Source organism: Lynx canadensis, chromosome A1, assembly GCF_007474595.2.
Source record: "Lynx canadensis isolate LIC74 chromosome A1, mLynCan4.pri.v2, whole genome shotgun sequence".
Lineage (NCBI taxonomy): Eukaryota > Metazoa > Chordata > Mammalia > Carnivora > Felidae > Lynx > Lynx canadensis.
This window is the reverse complement of record NC_044303.2, coordinates 239,530,811-239,549,157: the sequence shown is the minus strand read 5'-3', so window position 1 is coordinate 239,549,157 and position 18,347 is coordinate 239,530,811. Positions and strand designations below refer to the sequence as shown.

The window sequence follows — 18,347 nt, the reverse complement described above, 5'->3', positions numbered from 1 at the left end:
AAACTAGGGACACTTCTGCAGGAAAGAGAGGCCACTGTGACAGACGGCCCAGCGCATTGAGAGGGCTTGTCTCTCAACACAATCGACCTTTCAATACAAAGGTTAGCAGCTCACTTTCCAGTTGGAGAAGGGAACACTATAGTGATCGAAAATAAGAAATAACATTCCAGAAATGAGGAATATGGTCCCTCCCAAAGATGAAATAACTTATATTCATAAAAATTATGGTTCTTTTTCTTTTAACTATGTCCACAACGTATGGAATTTTTTAAAGTTTATTTATTTATTTTGACAGAGAGAGACCTTGGGGAGAAGGGGCAGAGAGAGAGGCAGAGAGAATCCCAAGCAGGCTCACTGCTGCCAGCACAGAGCCCAACGTGGGGCTCAAACCTACAAACCGTGAGATCATGACCTCAGTAGAAACCAAGTGCCCCATGCTTAACCGCCTGAGCCACCCAGTGGCACCACAATATATGGAATTTTTAAAAGGGGCTCAAGAGTTGAACAATGTGATTACAATTTTATAAAAACAAAGCATCGTGAGTATAACTCACAAAATAATACTAAAACGGAACTTGGAAGACAGTCCTCGGAGCGCCAGCAGTGACTGCAGCGCGTGGGGCGGCCAGCGACTTTGGGTCCCCAGTTCCTGCGCGGCGTCCACACTGACTGCCCGAAAACGGGGTTAGCCTCGGTTGCTTCTAGAGGCGGCTGGCCCCCAGGCCGGACAGGGTGAGGGGAATGTGCTCAGATTGTACCTGGACCGCAGTGAGGGGAATGCTTCAAGTGAAACTCCCAAACGACCCGGGTTTTCCCAGAAGCATGGCCACCGGGTGTCTAAGGAAACAAATGCAGAAGGAACGAGCGGATTCTTTGGAGGGATTCCCGCTCCTCCGTCGCGAGCCGGCACCGGCCCTGCGACCCGCCCCGCTCCGCCGGAACATGGGAGTCGCCCCCGACCCGTTTCTGCGAGGACCGAGCTTCCGAGAGCACCACCGAACTGTGGCACTTCCGGCCCGCTCCCCCGGGGGAGACCGACTTCCGGGGCAGTTTCAGGGCGTGGAGCCCCCCCCGGGGGAGACCATGCGGCTCCGCTCGCTCCCGCCTCTAGGGAATGTTTCTTGTAACTCCACTTCGAACTCCGCCTTTCTCAGAACTGCACGAAAACTATTTTAAAATTTACACAGAAACTAAAAAAGTGGAGGAATTGTCAACTATGAAAACTAAAGAATGCCGAGGGCGTTCCCCTGCCGGACGTTCAGGGTGAGGCGCGGCCGGAAGAGGGTCTCCCGGGGGAGCCCGGGGCACCAGGTCCTGGGCGAAGTGCGGCGCTGGCTCAGGGCGACATAACGACCTTAGCCCCTGTCTCCGTGAACACGCAAACAAGTTCAGGACGGCTTGGAAATCAAAATGCAAAGCGAATAAAACTGGTGAAAATACTAGCAAAGAATGTGGATATTTGTATAACCTTGGAGTCATGAAGACTTTTTAAAGCAAGACTATTGAGGGCATATAGTATTTGTCAGACAGATAAAACAACTCTAGTAAGCTTACACATTTACCTACGTGCAGATGGACTCAGGTCGTCATCTGCTTGCTGTGGGCGATAAAAATTCACAAAGTGAAAAAGCTGCTGACACTGGGCTTAGTCTTATACACAATTCAAGTCAGTTATTAGTTAATTTTGAGTAATGGTGCCTCAGAGTCTCCTGGGTCCTAGGAAAGGATCTCACTGGGGGATAGCACCCGTCACATGAATACCTGTGTCTTCACTTCTAATAGTTAAGAAACTGGAAGTGGGATTGCTGACTTCAACGGTGAGTATACATTTCACTTTTTAAGAAAACACCACACTGCTTATCAAAGTGATATAATTTGGTATCTGCACTAGTAACGTAGGAGCCTTTCGATCTACAGCTTCACCAACGCTTTTTATGGTTGGTTCTTTTGATTATAGCCATTCTAATGGGTGTGTAATGGTATCTTACTGTGGTTTTGTGTTTTCTTAATGGTAAATGATGTCGATGTGCTTATCTGCCACCATGGATCCTCCTTGGTGAACAGTTGGTTCAAATCTTTTGCCCATTTAAAAAGTTAAAACACTGGGTCATTTTTCTTATAATGGAATTTTGAATTCTTTATATATTCTGGACACAAGTATATGATTTGCATATATTTCTGCCTTTGGCTTATGTTTTCATTTTCTTAATGGTACCCGTTTGAAAAGCAAGTGTTTTTAATTTTGATGAGAAGCAGCTGCATTAATATATGGGCCTAAAAGGAGTCAGCCCTGCCGGCTTGTTTCTGTGGATAGTGAACGTACAAATCCTCCCACACACCAAACACACATGTACTGCGCTGCACACACATACCATGTACACATGCACACATACACATGCACTCAGTCACACACATGCACTCAGTCACATACACGCACTGTATCTCACACTAAACACACACACACAAAACCACACACACACATGCACTGCATCACATACTGTGCACACGCAACCACACACATGTGCATCACATACGCATCATGCACTCACACGTGCAAACATGCAGTGCATCTCACACCAAACACGCGCACACACCGCATCACACACACCTGCAATGCATCACACAACGCGCGCACACACACACACACACACACACGGAATCAGAGGATTGTGCCAACACAGAAGCAAAGGACTGTGTTTGAGAAGTCCCAGCTGCAAGGTGACACTGGGCGCTGCCCCAGGCCCGGATAGCACAGATGGTGAAGCAGAGGGGCACCCCGCTACCTGTGGCATGCTTATTTTGAAGGACAGCTCTTTCCTCCCTGCTGGAACTTTTGGAGTCTTTTGACAGCGGTTCTGTGTCACATACTCATACGTGCTCAACTTCTTGAACACTAGAGAGGAGAAAGGCGGAAACGGGCAGTTACAATTACGCAAGCGGGCAGAGTGGCCCACAGGCCACAACCCGGTCTTCCAGGGCTTCCCCCCAGGGTGCCGGGAGCTGCCTCCTAACCCGGGGCGCCGGGAGGCTGCTGCATGGCCACCCCGGGACCCACCTGGGCTGTGGGAGGCAAGCGGTAGCTCGTCACAGCCCCAAGGCTGCTGGCGCCCCGTCCCAGGAACAGCTGCCCTGCAGCCTTCCAGGCCCGCAAAGCCAGTGTGGACCCGGACGCTGGCTCCGGCACTGTGGCAGAAGCACCCCAGGTCACTGAAAGAACATCTGAGACCCGGGTCTGTCAATAGACAGCACCGTCCACGAAACGGGTTCTGTGCCTGCTTCAGCAGAGGCACCAATCCTCCCACTTCTCTTTCCCTAAAACCAACACGAGGACAGATGGCTTCTAATTATTTCTGGAAAGGGAGAAGGGCCGCCCACAGAAGCCTATTTGCAGCTGGAGGAGCAGACGGAGGGTGGGCTGCCCCCACACCCGCGTGGAGCCCGTTCCCTTCCCTGGGTGGTGTGTACAAGTGCGTCTGTCTGTGTTTGCTTTGGCTTCCTGCTGAACTCCACCTGGCTCTTACTGGTCCTCCCACCTCCCCCAGAACCTGCGTCAGGGCGTCATTTGCGCCTGGCCACACGCTCGCGAAAACACTCGTTCTCTTGCAGGGATTGCAAGGATGGCTGCCATCGCCATCGGGTGGCGAGTACACACTGTGTGTTCCCCAGAGCTCACACTCGTCCTGAGTTTTGTGTAAACGCCTTCATCTGACAGTAGCGAGAGGAGATGTGGCTGGGGAGGGAGGCCAGAGTGCGGTGTGCACCGAATGAGCGTCTGCCATGTCCCCCCCCGCCCCGCGGCGACACTAGGCGCCAGCACAGCAGCCGGGGCCGCTGGTCTCTGGGATGCTCTGTCCCCCCGCTCGTGTGGAGGCGGCTTTCCCCACACTCCTGCTGCTGGCACCCCGACATCCGTGCGTCTTCCCGGGAGGTCTTGCCCTCACCAGCGCCGCACTCCGCTCGTGCTGCAGCCTCGTCAGGATGTCCTTCCCCGACTTCAACGTGGGGCATCCAGCTGCCCACGGCTTCCGACAGGCCCCCCGGCAGCCCCCACCCCCCACCTCAGGGTATTTGCGTCACACCGTCCCTTGGAGAGTGGGTGGCCCCAGCGCCTTGCACAAGAGGTGAGGGGCGTCGCTTCCATGACTGGGCTACAAAAGGCCGGCTGCCCCCTCGTGCTGGAGTGTCCTGGTGGGAAGAGGCACCGGCCAACAACTCACGGGGAACTGAGGCCAGGAACTGGCCTGCCAACACCCTGGCGTTGATCCTAAACGTGGGTCCCGGTCGGATGAGACCACAGCCCTCCTCACACCTGGTGGAAGCCTTGTGGCCGAGCAGGGCCAGTGGACCCAGCTAAGCTATGCTGAACCCATGACCCACAGAGACCGCAAGGTGATAACTCTGTTACTTCAAGCAGGGTAAGTTTACTGTAACAATAGCTAATAATCCAACTTTTTCTGGAAGTCTGTGTTTTGCTGTCCAGATACCCTGTAAACAGCACCTTGAGCCATAAGCTCCGTGTGCATCTCCCTCCCCTACCCCCACAGTGAGTGTGGCACCACCACCCTCCCTGTGGCTTGGGTTGGGGCCCTCTGGTCCCTCTCCCATTGGCCATCTGTCCCGTGGGCCTATTCTCCAGTCTCACATCCATCTGTCCTGAGTGGCCGCAGTGGACTTCTGGACCTGCCCAGCTTGCCACCTGCCGGCTGTCATGTAGGCTGCAGCTGGGGCACTGTCCCCAAATGCACCCTTGTCCCCATTGGCCAGTGCGTGGAAGCTTTAGGATAAGGGCCTGCGCTGACCCACCGCTGGCTCTGGGTGCTGATTCTGGCCCTGGCTCTGCTGAGGACACTCCCTGCGCCAGACCTGCTCCGGCAGCCACATAGGGCCCCCGCTGCCACCTTCTCCCTTGCAGAGGCCACAGAGAGAAGTTGTGCCCTCCCCTGGGCCACGGCATAGTGGAGCCTGCTGCACGCAGTGCTGCGTGGACTCCAGGAAACGGCCAGTGTCCCTGCAGTGAGCTGGGTCAGCAGATACCCTGTCGCTGGCTCACTATTTTTCATTGTTAGGACTTGGTGCTTCTCTAAATCCCCTGTTCTTTTTTTAATGGTGCCTGTTCCTGCCTCACACACTCTGCTCCCTTATCTAACTTACTCCTAGGCCCTCTCGTGTCCTCTGCAGGCCTCAGAGCAGAATGAGCCCTGCTGTCCCTCTAGGGGTGTCTCTTCCTGTGATTTGTCTGATGTGCTCGTTTCTAGCAGGGGCCAGCAGACCTCGTCTTGGGCCATGTTGGAACGCAAGGGACAAAGACTGGAGTGGGGGTCAGGACACATACTTAAGAAGAGGTGGAAGATGAGCAGGTGTCCAAGTAGCAGGAGGCTGAGGGCGGACAGCAGCAGGACGAACACCCCAATGCCCAGGACCACCAGGGTCTTCGTCTTTACAGGGAACAAAGGAAGGAACAGCAGCCAAGTGTCCTTGGAGACGTCTGCGGAGGCAAGGGAGACGCACATGCATCCAGCACCTGGGGCATGGCCAGCCCCTCCTTGGGAGGTGGGGGAGGGTGAGCAGCCCGAGGGAGCCTCTCCCCCACCCCAGTGTGTGCCCTACCTCGCCCAGGTGCCCTTGCAGCCCCCTGACTGAGGTGGGTGTCGCAGCCCCACTTTACGGGTCTGGAAGGTGAGGCTGGGAGAGGATAACTAAGGGTCCGGGTCACAGAGCCTGACCCCCTGCCTGGCTGAACCCCCACCCTGTCCCGAGGGCCATGCCACTGTGCCAGGCCCTCCCCGTTCTCAGTCAGCCGCCCTCACAGGGAACTGCAAGGCAGTAGCCAGCGCCTTGGGACATTTCCAGGATGTGGTCCTCTGGGCCCCGAGGGCTGCTGACACTTCCAAACTTAAGTGTGAGGAAAGCACTGAGGAATCTGCAGGCAGGCCCATGGAGATGGAATCCAGCTGAAACGCTCTCATCCCACCACAGAGTCTGGGAGGTACTGATTCCAGTCCCTTATGTGGCATGGAAAGTGGCCGCCAGGCCCGCTGTGTGCCTCGGGGGCTGCAGCGCAGTGTGCATGAGGCCGGATGTACCATGGGGTGGCCGGCCACATGCTTGTCCCCTCAGCCGTGATGTCTTGATGATTCCCACCAATGACAGCAAAGTGCCCCAGGGAACTGGCGGGTAAGCAGCCCCATGGAATCTTCTGGAACAGCAAACCCAGGAGATTGCCTCAGTCATCAGGCAATCATGTGCAGCACATCCACAATGGTTCCGGGGCCAGCAAGTTCCCAGAGAGAAGCACCTTCGGAGACCAGGCTGTCCTCTGTCCTGCCAGCGTGTGGCAGCGAGGGCCCAGCCGACGCCCACATTGGGAGGAAGTAAGGACACGTGCCATGGAACTCGGGTGCGCTGAGGCTGCCCCTTACCACGTGCGAGCCACATTTCAGAGCGTGTTGGGGCGATGAGAGGCCCCGTGGCCGGGAGGACCTTTGCGGGGAAGCCCCAGTGCCCGCCGGTGACTGTTCTGAGGCGGCGGTCACCGGCCAGCCCTTCTGCTCAGGCCGCGTGTGGAGACTGTCAGGAAGGATGGCAGGCGGAGGCCTCCAGCTGGCTGTGTGCAGAGCGCAGGCGGCTCTTCCCGCTGAGCAGGGCCGGGTCTCGCTGAGACCCCACTGTTCCCTTTTACCATGGAAATCACCAGGATGCACTCCGGAGCAGGTGCAGGTCAGATGGCCCATCCCACGAGGGCTCATCCAGCCCAGGTGCGGTGCGGGCCTGGGGGTGAAGGTGCACAGGGCATGGTGCCCCTCCAGGAAGAGGGCATGGCCGTGACGTGCTCTGGAGAGAGGCCTGGACTGAGAAAGGAAGCTTTGCTCTGCACCCTGAGGGCTGAGATCCCCAAACACTCAGGACAGACACACGAGGTGCTCCGCTTGGGGTCCTCCCTGCATCAGTGTCCAGGGCTGCTGTGACCGATGGCCATAGACCCGGCAGTTTCAACAGCAGAGATGAAGCCCCGATGTCAGGCTGTTGCAGGGCCCGTCTCCCTCCAGGGCCACGGGGGAGGATCTATCCTTGGATCTTCCAGCTTCTGGGGCTCCAGGCACCCCTGGGCTTGTGCCCATGTGCCCCCAGTCTCTTATAAGGATGTTGTCACTGGATCCAGGACCCCACACATTGCCGGGTAACCCATGACCATCTCAGGATCCTTAATCACATTTGGGAGGACCCTCTCTCCAAATAAGGTCACGGCCACAGGCCCGGAGGGTGGGCAGTGGTGGGCAGACCTTTGAGGCACATGTGTTCCCAAGGCCAGGCTCCTGGAGCCGCTCAGCAGACACCTGCAGCCACACACCACCCGGCACCTTCCCCAGGCAGCCCTGCCCTCCCGCCCCACCCTGCTCCCTGCCGAGACCAACTACTGGGTGATGGGCACCGGGCCCCAAACCCGCCTTCTGGTGCCTGGGGGGCTGCTGCCCTCCTGCCCGGCCCCGCAGCTCAACCAGCTAGGGGGCGGGCCAGACTGATCCCCCCCATAGGGAGAGCTTTCCCCGAAAGACAGCTGGAGGGAGAGGCTACCACCACGAGGGACCCGAGAGAAAGCAGCGCCAGAGAGGAGCCCCCCCCACCTTCATAGAGGGGATGAGTGCGCACCTCCTCCGGGCTGACAAAGAACTGGATGAAGACGTACAGCAGGATGGTGATCAGGAAGAGCAGGCTGGCCGAGGCAGAGACCAAGGAGCAGAGGAAACATCTGCGGGGGGCAGAGCCAGACTCAGGGCTGGGCAAGGTGCCCCTGACCCTGAACCCAAGGCCCAGCCTTCTTCCTGTCTCCTGGCACCCGAGCTCCCCAGGGGACGCCCTGAGGGCACCTCCAGTTTCTCTGTCCCCCTCCCACCCCCACGCGGCAGTGAGAAGGGCCCGGCCTGGCTCCCAGGTGGGTACACAGAGGCTCCAAGCAGGTCGGGCCGCCCGCAGCCTCCTCCACACGCCGCCACCGCTCACCAGGGCTCCACCAGGTCGGGGTCGGGGCCACCACCCCTGCCCCCCATGTTGCACGGGATCCTGGGTGCTGTGCTTCCATCCAGAGGCATGGAAGCCCAGCAGGTCGGGAAGGCCAGAGGTGCTGGGACAGGCACCTGGCCGGCCGGCGGCCCACGGCGCAGCATCTCCACACACCCTCCAGGGGCCTGTGCACACTTCCGTGCACAAGGGACATCTTCTGCTTTGGCATTAGACCAGAATCACTCCTGTCCTCTTGCCTGTGCTCGGGACAGAGGATGGTCCAACCATCCAAAAATTAAATTCTGGTCAGCAATTCTTGGAATAAGCTTCTGCTGCAAGGTCTTCCTTTGGGCTTTCTACCGTGGTGATATTTAAGGAAACGGTTTCTTTGGCATTTTCAATCTTCATCAATGTCTTTTCTCCAGCTGAAATTTATCTGACTCCATTATTCTTTTCCAGAACATCTTGAGGTTTGTTTTTGTTTTTTTTAACACATCTTTAGGCAGAGAGCTAAAATGTGAATGTCCTCAAAGGGTCACATGGATGTGGAGGGCAGCCTGCATTGTGGCCCCTTGTCGAAGGCCCTGGAGGGCACGTGTCCTGTGTGTCCCCGAGCTGCAGGGGGCAGAAGCCTGGCCCCACACCTGGCTCTGGTCCCCGGGGAGCCTGTAATGTGCAGTGCAGCTGTTCCAGCCGACGGGCTCACCCTCAGCAGAAGGCCCTCGGCCATCCGCTGCTGCTGGCACCCGGCCAGAGGCGGCCCTCCCGGCAGGGTGAGGGCCAAAGCCACTCCAGCTGCACGTTGGGGGCCAGAAACGTCGCTGTCGTCCCTGACTCCCGCGTCTGTGGTGCCTCAGCGCCCAGTCCGGGCACCTCCCCTGTGAAGGCACGTCCTCTCGGGAGCCTATCACACTTTGCCAACTGTTTTGGCCAACTCGTCTCCTAAATGCAGTCATCTCCTGTTGCTTTCTCTGCCTGACGGTGGAAGGGACAGGAGGGAGTCTGGGACTCCACGTGGACAGGGGTGGCCACGCCCTCACCAGGACCCCCGCACACACGGTGCCCTCACCCACTTCTGTGCACACTCCTTGCTGCTGACACTGCCCAGTGGGTAGGAGGGCTCCTGGGGCCCAGCCGTCCCCACCGGGAACTTCTGCAGCCTGTTGTGCCCGGAGGCCACTGTCAGGACCTCGGAACTCCACCCTGTGTGCCCTTTGGGGCCCGGTCCGCTTGGTCCTCCTCAGTGGCAGGGCCACAAACCCTCGCCCGTCCCCAATGGCTGACCAGACCTCAAGGCCACCAGCTTGTGGCACCAAGGCCTTAAGAGGAGCATCTGGGGGAGAGAAGAAAGCCCTGCTACCGTGAGGAGGCAGCCCCGGCTGGCCTGGGGCTCCTCCTCTGTACGGGAGAGGGCGGCATGGGGGCTCCCAGGCCCCCGATTCTCATTAGACTTTTCTAATCATGACAGCTTTGCATTTCCTTCTGCTCAAAGCAGCAACGCTTTTCAAACCTGAACAAGTGGAGCATTTCTTGACTGGGCTGCACGGAGCACAACCCTCCCGGACCGGGCTGCCCGGAGCACAGACCACGACACTCCATGACCGGGCTGCACGGAGCACAACCCTCCCGGACCGGGCTCCATGACCGGGCTGCACGGAGCACACCTGCTATGAGTGGTGGGTGAGCAGTGGAACCCCTTGCAGCGCCATGAGCCGGCGAAGGCCACTCTGAACTAACCGGGGGAGCCCCTGCGACTTTCTTGGCCACTCACAGCCTGGGCCCTAGCACATGGGGTCCTGGCGAAGCCCGTGCAGGACTGAACACCTGCTCCCAGTGCAGCCTCGGCCCACATCCTCTGTGCTCTGACGGCCTCCGGGAGAAAGCGCCCGGGTCCAGGCCAGCGGGCCAAGGACAAGTCAGCTCAGCCTGAGCCCCTCTGGATGGGGCTGGGCCTCCACATTCGGGAGGGGCTCCAGGCCAACACATTTCAGAGCCAGACAAGGAGAACAGAAAGACGCTAAGGACCGCTGTGCTGGGGACAGCACGGGACTCCCCCCACTGCCTGTGGCCCCCACCCTCTTACCCATGAGGCCCCCAGCCTGCAGGACCCCTCTCTCTGGGCCCCCTCCCCCCTCCCCCTGACCAATCCCCCTCCTTCCCCCAGTCCTTTCACCCTCCCCCCTGCCAAGTCCCACCTCCCCATTCCCTAGCACCCCACCCCTCTCCCCTGCCAAGGACCTCCTCTCCCTCCCCCAGGACCTCACCCCTCCCCACTTCTAGGTCCACCCCCCCCCCCCCCGCTCCAGCCCTGCAATGCCCTTATCCCTCTTCCCTGCTGGGTCTCCCTCTCCCTCCCCCAGGACTCTGCCCCTCCCTCCCGGACCTCCCCCTCCAGCCCCTCACCTGTAATTCCTGCCCCCTACACAGTTGTTAAGCCATTTGCAGTGGTGGTCAAAGTCAGATACACACTTGTTGCAGGCCCTACAGTGTTTAGCCTTCTTGTTCCTAGAAGGAAGAATTCACATGAGCAGCCCGTTAGCAGCATGTGCAGGAGGAAGACAGGGTCAGAAGGGAGAGACAGGTGGCAGGGAAGACCAGGCCCAGGCGGCTTATCTTCCCTCAGCCACGCCTGCCACACGGTGCCACCAGCTCCCATCCTGAGCCACAGGCCTCCCTCCCAGGCTGCCTGCTGAGCCTTCAGTGCTCTCACTAGCCCAGGTGGGGTTCCGGTGGGGGGGCTGGGACTCATCTGAGCCCCTAGATGGGTGAGGGGTCCTGCGTGTCTCAGGGCCACTGCTGCTCATTCAAGGAAAGCAGCACCAGTCAGCTGCATGGAAACAGAAAGGCCGGGGCGGGACCTGCCTGTGCACGGCACGGGGAGGGGACGGGTCCACACGGCAGGGGCCGCGCCCTCGGGGCTGCCTGCCCCCACACGCTGGGCACTCACACGGTGACCTCACACAGGTGGCAATATTGGTTCTCGATGACATGCGTGTGTTTGGATGGGTCGAAGGTGGGTACGGGCTCCGAGTAGTTCTTGAGCCGTACGTTGGTTTCAGCAGGATCGATGGAAATTGCAAGCAAGTGGACCACGAAGTGGAAACAGAAAAGCCCACCAGTCACCTGGGCGTGAGTGTGTCAAGGAACGTGCGGCCAGGCCTGGGCAACACGGCGAAGGTGCCCGCTCAAACTAGAAGCAGGACCCTGGAGGCGCCTGCTTGCGGCCTGAGGGTGTGGACCCCACGCTTCACCAAGGCAGCAAGGGAAGGCCCTCAGGGGCCAGCGGCCACCACGCTGGGTGCCGAAGTCGTGGGGGTTCTTTGGGCAGCAGAGATGCTCAGAGCACGTGCGTCAGGGGAAGAAGACAGTGTATCATCAAAAAATGGAGGGGAGCAGGGAGGGCTCACACGGCCAGTCTGCACGGTCTGTCTGGGTCCCGTCTTGTCTCTCCTCGCCCCTAGGCCCCTCTGGCTCTCTGGACCCACTCCCGCCGTGGCACCCAGGGTAAAACCAGTCCCCGGGCTCCCATCCTCCTCCTCCCCTTCAGGACCAACACACTGTCTGTCCCCTTGGAAACCAAACAGAAGAGGTGGAAGCCGCCTCCCTGTCAGCCCTGCCCTGCTTCCCAGGACTGGTGCTGAATGGGAGGGTTCAGGGTTTACAGGCTGGGTTCCAGGGTGTGGCAGGGGGAAATGACCCAGCCCGGGAGGCGAGGCCACAGTGCATGGGGTTCTGCCGGGATCTGACGGGTGGGGGTTCGGGGCAGGGGGCTGGGGCTACTGCTCAGTCCTGCGGGAAGCCCCCTCAGGGTCCTCCTCAGACCTGCCAGCCGCCTCCGCCTCAGCCTCTGCCTCGGCCTCCGCGGGCCTGGGGCTGACAGGCGGGGTCCTGCCTCCACAATGCACTAGCCTGAGTGGGAGGCTGCTTCTGGCCCAAATCGCTCATTCCTCCCTCGCCCTCCAGCCTCTAGGCACCACGTGCAGACCCAGGACTCAGGCTGCCAGATGACGGCATGGAGGCAATGGGGACCCAGCCCTGCTGGGGGAGGAGGGCAGGAGGAGGGCAGGCGAGAATGAGCTGAGGGCCATGAGGATCAGCCCAGGAAGCTGGTGCCCAGGCCAGGGGTGAGTGGAAGGGTGGCTGAGAACCAGCCGGGCCCTGGGGGACCTGCACGGGGGCACGAGACTGACCAGATCCCTCAGGGCCACATAAGGGATGTGGTGACACCAAGGCCCTTCGTGTGGCCACCGGACCCTGCAGGGCTGGGTAAGGCCTGACCCTCCCCTGCTCTGCTGTTCCATTCAGGGTATGGGGCCGCGGCCAGGTGGTCAGGGGCCTGGTCAGGCTTTGCCATCACAGCTGGAGACACCAACACAGTGCTGGCACACGGTCTCCCTGCACCTGCTCCCTGAAGCCTGAGGCGCTGGCTGGAGGCAAGCACTGTTTGTGTGGTTACTGGGGCAGCGGGAGCAGATCGTGAGCACAGGGGTCCGGCCCAGGACAAGAGGCGCGGCAGGAAGGCCCCTTCCTCTGTCGCATCAGAAACAGGCAGGCTAGGTGTGGGGGAGGGACTGAGGCGTTGGGGCCCTTGGAGACAGTGTAGGGGCAGCGTGGCCTGCACTCTAGCCTCAAACTGGAGGCAGCGAGGCCCCTGACCTGAGCCTGATTTTCCCCTCCTGTCCCAACCCTGCAGGTGCCGTGGCCAGGCCACTACCAGAACGTGTCCCCCAGGAACAGAGGGGCAGCCCCCCGCCATGTGGTAGGCAAGCCCCCTTAAGCACGAACACAGGTTCAGGCAGGTCACCCGTGGGAGTGACACGGGTGAGCAAAAGGCCACCGCGTTTTGCCTGGCCATTCACTCCGTCAGCCACTTGGCTGAGAAGTGTCAGCAGGTGGGCACCACACCAAAGTTCTGCCCCCACATTCAGATGCCCGGGTTATGGGTGTCTCTCAGGTTGCAGAGAATAACAAAAAGTAAAAGGCACAGGGTAGGAGGTCTCCAGCGCAGAAGGCCAGGCCCTGCCCTCGAGGCCCCATCCCCTTAGCGACAATCTGTGTTTGGTAAACACACAGCTCCGCCAGCCCAGGATACACGCCCTCCCGACCTTCCTTTCGGGTCCTTCCGGTTCTGCGGCAGGAAGGGGTGAGGCGCCCCCCCAGAGCTCCCACCACCCCCCACCAGCCCTGCAGTCACTGAGGCTAACCTAACCAGGGGTTTCGCCTGGCGCAGGCTCCCGGACTAAGACGGGTCACGTCAGAGGCCAGTCCCTCAGCACAGGGACCCTCCGGGGCCCTTCGCAGGGGCAGGGCTGTGGGGGAAGCTGGCCGCTGAGGTCAGCGGGGAACCAGGGGTCCGCCTCCTCTGCTGTGTCTTCTGGAGGTGCAACCCAGACCCTGCCCTCCCTCCTGGGGCAGCAGTCCCTGCAGCGCCGAACGACGCTGGCGCCCCCCGGTGGCCAAGCGCTGCGGAGCCTGAGGGGAAAGGAAGCCAGCCAGAACCTGGGACTCGGGCCAGCCAGGGGCTCCTGGGAGAAAGGGTGTGCAAGTGAGCTCGGGGCGCCCTCTGGGCCCGAAAGCAGGTGAGTTCTCAGAGCGCTCCCTGGACAGAGAACACGAGGCAGCTCGAGAAGGCCCCAGAACAGGCTGAGCCACAGCGAAGGGAGAAGGGAGACAATGGATTAGAACCCAGAACGCAAACAAACCCACAGTCAGGGACGGAGGTTAGGATACAGATAGAGGGGCAGCTGGAGGCAGCAAGGAGGCCAGGAACTGGCCCTCCCCGGAGCTGGCCCCTGCCGACACTGAGGGCTTCTGTTCCCAGAACGAGAGAGGGCTCCCTCTCAGAACTGGGAGATGTTTCGCTGTGGTGCGAGTCCCAGTGAGAGTGCCACTCTGACCAGGAAGTCGTGGGTCGGGCACTGCTGGCCTTCGTGCTGGGACAGAGAGAGGAGACCCCTCGCCACATGCAAAGCGTGAACTGTGCCTGGATTCTGAATTTAAAAAACCCAACAAAGCAGGTTTTGGGGACCAGTGGAGAAATCTACAAGGCTGGCGACTTCTGCCCATCCTCTTGTGTGTGAAAGACACAAGTTATACGGGGTGATGTGGGGCGTGGGATGTTGGCTTTGCAGGCCCCACCTAGCGTCGTCAACCCTGGGCCACAGGCCTAGAAGTGGGGCAGCTGCATCCGGACACACAGGACCCACATTCCCAGCTCTGTGCCGCTGGATCAGACACCCTGAGGGCCCCACAGGGGGAGGCCGGCCAGATCGGGGGCTGCGTGGCGCTGGGGGGGCAGCAGGCTTGCACATCAGGCCATGGGGGACGCCCAGGCTCACTGGTGGGGTTGGCCAGCGGTGGCCCCCGGAGCACGGATGCGCTGGCGGAACTGAAGTCCATCACCCACAGAGTGAGGTGTGAGGAGGGGGCAAGGCTGGCGATGCCCGCCTGGCTGGGGGAGGAGCACTCGGCTGCACCTGCCACGCTCCACCCGGGGGCCTGCGCACCAGCCCCAAGTGCGTCTCTGAGGCCCGCCCACCTGGCCTAAAGCCTACTCTGGTGACACGTCTGGAGCCTCCTTTCAAGGCCACCACGGGGTTCACAGTCCCCACTGTGGCCTATGTGGCTCCTAACAGCCAGCGGGTTCTCTCTCTGGCCTCGGCCACTCCAGGCCCAGCCAACACCCGCCACCAGACTCACCTGTCACAAGAGGGACACGGTTATAATCGGTGTCTTCCTCGCACCCCTGGCATGGCTCCCCGGCCAGCCAGCCTGACCCAGCCCACTGCAGACCGGCAGACAAGTGGGGCCCGCATGGGGCACCCCAGACCCTGAGAACGAACGCCATGTGAATCCCTGGGACTCAGCCTTCAGTTTCTGAGCCAGCCCCGCGACCCCTCTGCGACCCTTTCCTGTCGTCCAGGCTGCCTGCCTCACCCCAAAGCTCCTCCAGCCCTGGCCCCCAGGCGTGCTCTCCCTGCACTGACGGCAGGCAAGCAGCAGACACTCTGTGCTTTTAGCCCCGGCCCCAAGCCAGGGAGCCACACCGAGAACGAACGTAAGGTTTCAGGCAGCGTGGCCGTGGCGGGTGTCTGGGGTGAAGAGGAGGGGCGGGGTCGCAGAGCAGGGGTCGCAGCGGGGGCTGGTAGGCGTGGCAGGGCCCCGAGCCAGATCTGGGGCAGGGCCCTCGGGGAGCCTCCCTGGGACAGCGGGCGCTGCTCCCACAGTGAAGGATACACCATAGATGACCAAGTTCCAGTTAGGCGGCAGCAAGGGGACGAAGATACCGAAGTTGGCGAAGGCCAAGACGAACAGCGTGGTCCAGGCCACCGCCTGGAAGGTGTGCAGGGGCCACGACCAGCCATTCACTCTGGACCAGCGGCGGGGCGAGGCCTGCTTCCTGCTGGCTTCCCGCAGGGCCCCTCTCTGGCTCCGGCCGCACAGATCCATCTGCAAGACGGGAGGAGGGTCACCCCCACCCCCAGGGAAACCGAGGAAAAGACTGCAGGAAAAGCAGAGCCTATGACAACGCGACACTTTTGTGTGCCGAAATCCTCAGGGAATCTTCTGCAAGTTTCCCTTGAGGACAGAACAAGAGACCGCATTCCTGCTGCAGAACAAAGGCCTGCCGACCAAGGGGCTTCTGGGGTCTCTGGGCACTCTGGGGACACCCAGGTCGAGCTGAGGGGCTGGGAGGGAGCCGTGGCCACTTCTGGCCAGGTGTCCGGCTGTTGGAGAAGGTGAGCCACATCACAGCCGCCCCTGGCAGAGCCGAGGGTCCTGGGGACTTTGCCTCATTAGGGCGGATTTCTGCCACTCTTCTCGGGGTGTGGGGCCAGGCAGGGCTTACCTGATCACTGAGACCCCTGGGGGACCACAGAGACCATCCCACATGGACGGCGAGGCCAGCACCCCGGGGGTTGGAGCACAGAAAGGCACCGTGTTACGAACGACACGATTCCTGCGTGAGAACAACATTTGGATGGAAGTACCGGCCAATGGGAAGGATGCTTCTGAAAACCAAACCCCACTAACGGGGAGGTGGGCTCTAGGGCGTAACCGCAGACCTCGGCCCAGGGAGGTGAAGCAGGGACGTGGGAGAAGCCGGAAGTGCCGTGGAGGATGGCAGTGGCGACGGCACTCATCTTGTCGAAGGAGCGACGGGGTGCGGACAGGACACGAGGAGGGCACAGGGAAGGCACGGGAGGGCGCATGTCGGCCCAGGAGCCCGTGGAAGGCAAGGGTGGGCCGCATCCTACGGGGCTTCCCAGGACGGAAACGGCATCGCTGACGTGTGGAAACCCTGAGGTTGCTGCTGGCACTGGATTTGGCAACACTTGAAGCAGAGCGAGTTTTCACACTCTGAGACTACTTTGAACCCCAACAGAGACAGCCAAAGCGTCACGGGAACATGGGACTGAGAGTGCACGCGTGGGGGCACCGCAGCAGCACTCCTCGGAGGCCCCCCGGAAGCTTCCCTGCAGCCGACCTCAAAGTGGCACCAAGAGCAACACTCCACGGGGGGCGAGCGCAGCCTTGGTCCCAGGGCAGGACCACAGCGGCCTGAGTGCCGCGGCGGGAGGTGCACGCTTACCGTCACCGGGAGTGGCTGCGGCCGGCACCGCCAGTCACATGGGCGCTGGTGAGCCGCGGGGGGGGGGTGGGGGTCTGGAGAGAGCAGCTGCAGGTGGTAGCGGGGGCCTCGCCCCGGGCCCCCTGGTGGGGCAGGTGCTCGGCTCGAACACCCCCTTGGATCTTCCGGTTCGGTTTTTCACTCTCAGAAGATTCCAGCAGTTCTCCCCAGGACAAATACACAGTTACCAACAAACGCACGGGCTCCTGACTCCTGCCGGGACCAGATGGCACAGTTAACGTGGGCTCTGCGTGTGCACGAGACACCCGTGCGGACACATCCATCCACACGCTCACACAACACACACGGAACACACGTGCACATGCAACACACCGCACATACCACGTACGTGACAGACCACACACACACACCACAGAGCACACATACACGTGGAACACACGCACCAGAGACATACACATGCACCACACGTACAGCACGCACACAAGACACACACACGACACAGACGTACACCACACACACACACACACACTCACAGCTTAGACACACAAGATTTCTCGGCTCACTTCTGGTTCCTGGCCTTTCTCGTGCTATTTCCTCAGCCTGGAGCCACGTCGTCCCCCCCCACCCCCTCCGCTAATGGCCATCTCTTGCCTTTGGAGCCTGTGCTGGCGTCACTCCCTAGACGACCTCCTAACCCCCCCCCCCCCCACCAGATCTGAGCCAGGCCCCCGTCCACTCCTTCCGCAAATGCCGGGACTGGTCCTCCGGATTCAGGCCACAGGAAGGGAACCTAACGATCTCCCTCTTGGGCAGACTCGGTGGGGCCTGGGTCCCTTCTTAGCCCAAGCTCAGTTCCTGACGTTCGTTTTTCGTCATTCCTAAGAGTTTAGTCCAGGTTTTGGTGTGAGACGTGTTGGAGCCGCAATGCTCCCACAGCGCTCCCCCGGGCCAGGCCAACATGCCACCAGAGACCCAGGGCAGACGACAGGCTGCCTGACCAGGGTCTCAGACCCCCAAGAGCCCAGCCATCCGCATGGCAGAGGCCGCGGATGGTGGGAGATGCCAGTAACTGAACACAGTTCAAGTTCAGGGCAGGGCACCCGCCAGAGTGCAGGCCTCCCACAGTGCGCTCACTTTTGAACGGCCACGTCTGACACGGCATGTGAGTGTCGGCTGTGAGGCCACCACTCCCACTGGCAGAGCTCAAGCTGCGGCAAAGTGTAGTCTTTACAGCGCTTGAAAGTGCTTTTCGGCCTTCTGCACAGAACGTGCTTCCCCAGATACGCCTGTGTGCAGGCTGCTGGCCCCTCGCTGGGGTTTTTTTCTGGGGCCTGTGACCTCAACCGCTCGACTCGGCAGACCCTGAAAGAGGCACCGGGGAGTGGGGCAGGGGAGGCACTACCCCAGGGGTCCCCCGAGTCTGCAGGCAGTCGGGCCTCCCGGCTGACCTGGAGCCACGGTGACCTCAGCCACTCACACCTATGAGAAATGTGCCTCTGACAGAGACATCTTCGCTCCATGAGAAAAACTCCAGAAGCTACAACACTAAGAAACAGACCTAAACCCAGAGCCATGACCCCCGTCCGGGACAACCAGGACTCTTCCCATGCACAACTGCATGCCCTGAACTTCTAATGGGACAGGCGTGCCGTGGGCCCCACTCTGCAACCCACTCTTGTCCCCTCTGCTGCAGCCCAGTGTCCCCTTGCCTCAACACAGACTCGCCCCTATTTTTAGGGCGCACAGAGCACTCCAC

At 60.4% G+C, this 18,347-nt stretch overlaps 1 protein-coding gene across 2 annotated transcripts in view; it reads right to left on the bottom strand.

Annotated features, from left to right (window-relative positions):
• The window catches only part of LOC115525869 (palmitoyltransferase ZDHHC11-like), a 31,858-nt gene extending 16,309 nt beyond the window's left edge, over positions 1 to 15,549 (bottom strand). The window contains exons 1-6 of one of the 2 annotated variants that reach the window (XM_032594737.1): positions 15,235 to 15,549; positions 10,946 to 11,121; positions 10,402 to 10,503; positions 7,623 to 7,747; positions 5,333 to 5,485; positions 2,784 to 2,893 (exon numbers count right to left, since the gene is read on the bottom strand). In XM_032594737.1, the coding sequence (XP_032450628.1) occupies positions 2,784 to 2,893; positions 5,333 to 5,485; positions 7,623 to 7,747; positions 10,402 to 10,503; positions 10,946 to 11,121; positions 15,235 to 15,447 (879 nt within the window). In that variant the 5' untranslated portion in view covers positions 15,448 to 15,549. Of the gene's footprint in view, positions 1 to 2,420; positions 2,894 to 5,332; positions 5,486 to 7,622; positions 7,748 to 10,401; positions 10,504 to 10,945; positions 11,122 to 15,234 lie in introns of those variants that run through there. The other variant, XM_032594735.1, reaches the window with a different exon arrangement.
• Between the last annotated feature and the right edge of the window lie 2,798 nt (positions 15,550 to 18,347).